The 3614-nt window shown below is 58.1% G+C and overlaps 1 protein-coding gene across 1 annotated transcript in view; it reads right to left on the minus strand.

Annotated features, from left to right (window-relative positions):
* The window catches only part of CD5 (CD5 molecule), a gene marked incomplete at its 5' end in the record, with an annotated part of 15919 nt that overhangs the window by 1501 nt on the left and 10804 nt on the right, over positions 1–3614 (minus strand). Inside the window, 4 exons of the mRNA XM_014539191.1 lie at positions 373–495; positions 1587–1640; positions 2744–2869; positions 3484–3608. Coding sequence (XP_014394677.1) covers positions 373–495; positions 1587–1640; positions 2744–2869; positions 3484–3608 — 428 coding nt within the window. The remainder of the gene's footprint in view (positions 1–372; positions 496–1586; positions 1641–2743; positions 2870–3483; positions 3609–3614) is intronic.

Below are 3614 nucleotides of genomic sequence, written 5' to 3' on the forward strand. Positions count from 1 at the left end.
AGCGCCGCGGGTGTGGAAGATCAGAGGGGCCTGGGGCTGGTGGCTGGCAGCCCCGGATCTGTTTTAATCAGATCATCCAAACGTTCACTAATGACGCTGAACTCGGGGTTCCCACTGAACTCCGGGCTCCCTGGGCTTTGTGGTCAGGGAGCTGTCAGTACGGGGCTCCCGCGGCCACAGTAGCTCTGTTCTGCCTTGTGACCATCCGGCCTTGAGGCCCGCAGAGGAGCGGCTGTGGGCACGGCCTGGGCCTGAGGGCCTTTGTTGATAAAAAAAGACTTGGCAGCACAGAGCCTTGCTGAAGGATCTGGCTCTTGACAAAGGGGGGAGACGCCTTCCCTTTGGGCCCCCGCGTCCCTCCCCGGGGCTCACCTGGGTACGCGGAGAGCTGGGAGTTCCTGGGGGGCTGGCTGTACTCATTCTCCAGGTGCGCGGCTGTGGGGTTCTCAACCTGCGACCGGCGGACAGTCGTCCCGTGATCGCGATGGAAAGACACTGAGCAGATGATGCAGAGACAGCGCCATTACTCCTCCCCCTGGGGGGGGCGGCTGCAAGGGCACCCACGGCTCCTCTAGCACCCCCTCTCCTCCTTTCTTCTTGGACGGGCTCATACTAGCCATGCTCAGACTTAGAGCAACTTCGGGTTGGCCAGCAAGCTGATGGGCGGGTTGGGCCTTCCGTGGTCTGTTAGTCAGTCATCAGACACGGGTTAAACAGGGAATTGGATGTACCCCGCCCCCCGCCCCCCAGAGCTGAGGGCCTTTGTTGATAAAAAAAGACTTGGCAGCACAGAGCCTTGCTGAAGGATCTGGCTCTTGACAAAGGGGGGACCCTGTGGCGGGGGAGGGAGGAGGGGGGCTGTGGTGCCCCCAGGAGGGGGCCTGGCTGTGGCTACAAGGAGAGAAGACCAAGGCCGGTGGGAGGTGGGCTGCCTCATCCGACGCTGACCACTGGCCTTCGGAAGCCCCGTGACAGAGACACCGCACGGTGACGCGAGCCTGACAGCCCTCTTCCCGTGCCCCCGCTTCGAGATGGACAAAGCAGAATGCCGGGAAGGGTCTGCTCGTCCTGGAGGAAAGAACTGTGCCTGGCCCGGCCCGCGTGGCTCAGTGGCTGAGCGTTGACCGATGAACCTGGAGGTGAGGGTTCGAGTCCCGGTCAGAGCACAGGCCCGGGTTTCAGGCTCCATCCCCCGTGTGGGGTGTGCAGGAGGCAGCCGGTCCATGATTCTCTCTCATCATTGATGTTTCTATCTCTCTCTCCCCCTCTCCCTTCCTCTCTGAAATCAATAAAAAACTATATATTTTTTAAAAAAAGAACCAGTGTTATATATAAAAACAAAGGAACTGTGTCTGGGTTTGCCCAGCTCCCGATCCCCACATCGATGTGATCATGGAGCCCCCCTTCTGAGTACCCGCTGCCAGTCCCCGTGGGCACAGCCACTCCTTAACGAGAGGCGTGGGGGTCAGACCCCCGTCAGCACCGGCTGCACCTGCGCTCAGCAGTGGGCCCGTCCCTGCCTCCAGGTTCCTGCGGGGCCCGGGGCACCGGCCGGGCTGAGGGAGGCCTGCCTCCCGGACACTTACTGCTCTGGTTCATCCCGGTCGGGCCAATCCACTGGCGCTGCTTCTTCTGTCGGACTGGGCGGCAGACCAAACTATGTTAAAAGGAATTTATTTTAATGAGAAATAAAAATATTATAAACAAATAATTGCATTACAATGTAATTAAAGATATTAAATGAATAAGTTAAAGGTATAAGGGAGACCAGGAACCCTTCACAAAGAGGCTGCCTAAACTAGACCTCTAAGGGTGAGTGACCCCCAGGACCTGGCATATCCCGGTGGTTCTCTACTTTGTACATCAAAATTACCAGAAAGTTTTTAAAGAATACTGATGCATCTCACCTGCAAAGATTCTAATTTACTGAGCCTGGGTTGGGCCTCCAAGCCTCAGTATTTTCAAATTTTTTGAAAGTATCCCAAGTGATTCTGATAAGCAATTATGATTGAGAGCCACTATCCAGGGGTGGGCAAACTTTTTGACTTGAGGGCCACAATGGGTTCTTAAACTGGGCCGGAGGGCCGGAACAAAAGCATGGATGGAGTGTTTGTGTGAACTAATATAAATTCAAAGTAAACATCATTACATAAAAGGGTACGGTCTTTTTTTTTTTAGTTTTATTCATTTCAAACGGGCCGGATCCGCCCGCGGGCCGTAGTTTGCCCACGGCTGGTTTAGAACCAGAAAGAAGACCTGGGAGGGCGGGAGGGACCCGCCAGGCCTGCCGCCTGGGGCCTGCCCTTCGCAGCCCTCTAACGGCAGTCCTGTCTTTGAGTGAGTTTCTCCTGCATCTGCAAGACAAGGGCCACGGCCTGCGGTATACATTCCTCACTAGGGGGGCAGTCACCCATTTGGTGGATGGGGAAACTGAGGCTCAGAGAGGAAGTGGCTGAGTCACCATTGTGCACACTGGTAGGGGTGGCCCTGGGCATGTGTCTCCTGAGGTCAGCGGCCGTGCAGACGACCCTCTAGGCCTGTCACACCCTCCCTTGGGCCTCGAGTGGGTCTCAGCTGGGCCCCCACATGGGTGAATCAGCAACTGCAACGTTCCTGACTTCCTTTGTCTGTTACTTTAGGCCAGTGCAAGGGGGGAAGGGGGGCAGGGGGCAAAACAGAGGTAGGACCCTCCACGTCCCCCCACACAGGGCCTTGAGGGGGCGCTGGGGGCACCTGCACCTACATTTCTTCACCAGCTTCTTGTAGATGAGAGGCCCGCACATGACCAGCAGCACAGCCAGCAGCACCAGGGCCAGGATGATGCTCATCACGGTGCCGGTGCCCAGGCCCGCCGGGTTGGGGTCCTGGCCTGGGAGGGGGGGGCAGAGGAGTCAGGACAGCCCGCCCCTCGCTATCAACCTGTCCCCTCGGAGGGCAGCTGCGGACTGGCTTCTCCCAGGGAGTCGCCGGCTCGTGCGGACGGCAGGGGTCTATCTGGCCGCCTCTCCAGTGTCTCGGGGATTCTGGCTACACATTCGCCCGTCGACCTTCTATCTCCTAACAGCTGACCACCCTGCTGCCACTGGCCGCTTTGCAATCAACTATTTCGCTTTCTACCATTCGCCAGTGACGAGTATCGCCATCATACATGGCCCAGTACATGGTCATACACCAACAGCCGCTTCTCTCTTTAACGTGTTACCCGGTTACTGTTCATGCAGCAAATGCGTTCCCCTCTGTCCCTTGCTTGACTGTCTTCCCTCCTGGGAGAGTAGACGACAGGATGGAGCTGGCATTCATCGGCTGCCTAATAACACAGGCTGGTCCCTCTTCATGGCTCATTGCGTCTGAGCACGCCTGCCCCCTCTGCCCCCATTTGCCATCTCCTTTTTGGGGGGCCTGTTCTTCGGAAACGTGCTCCTGACTGGGCCCTAGGGGGGAACCCAGGCCTGCCCTCCGCCCGCCGGGCTGTGGCCAACTCACACGTGAGGAACACCCGCTTGCAGTGGGCTCGCCGCTCCTGGAGCTGGTGGCACTGGGACAGCTTCTCCCCGAAGCAGACCAGCCCCCGCGTGTCCTTCTCGCCGGCCTCCAGCACCTGGTAGGAGCTGACC

The sequence above is a fragment of the Myotis brandtii genome, unplaced genomic scaffold (assembly GCF_000412655.1).
Source record: "Myotis brandtii unplaced genomic scaffold, ASM41265v1 scaffold2089, whole genome shotgun sequence".
Classification (NCBI taxonomy): domain Eukaryota; kingdom Metazoa; phylum Chordata; class Mammalia; order Chiroptera; family Vespertilionidae; genus Myotis; species Myotis brandtii.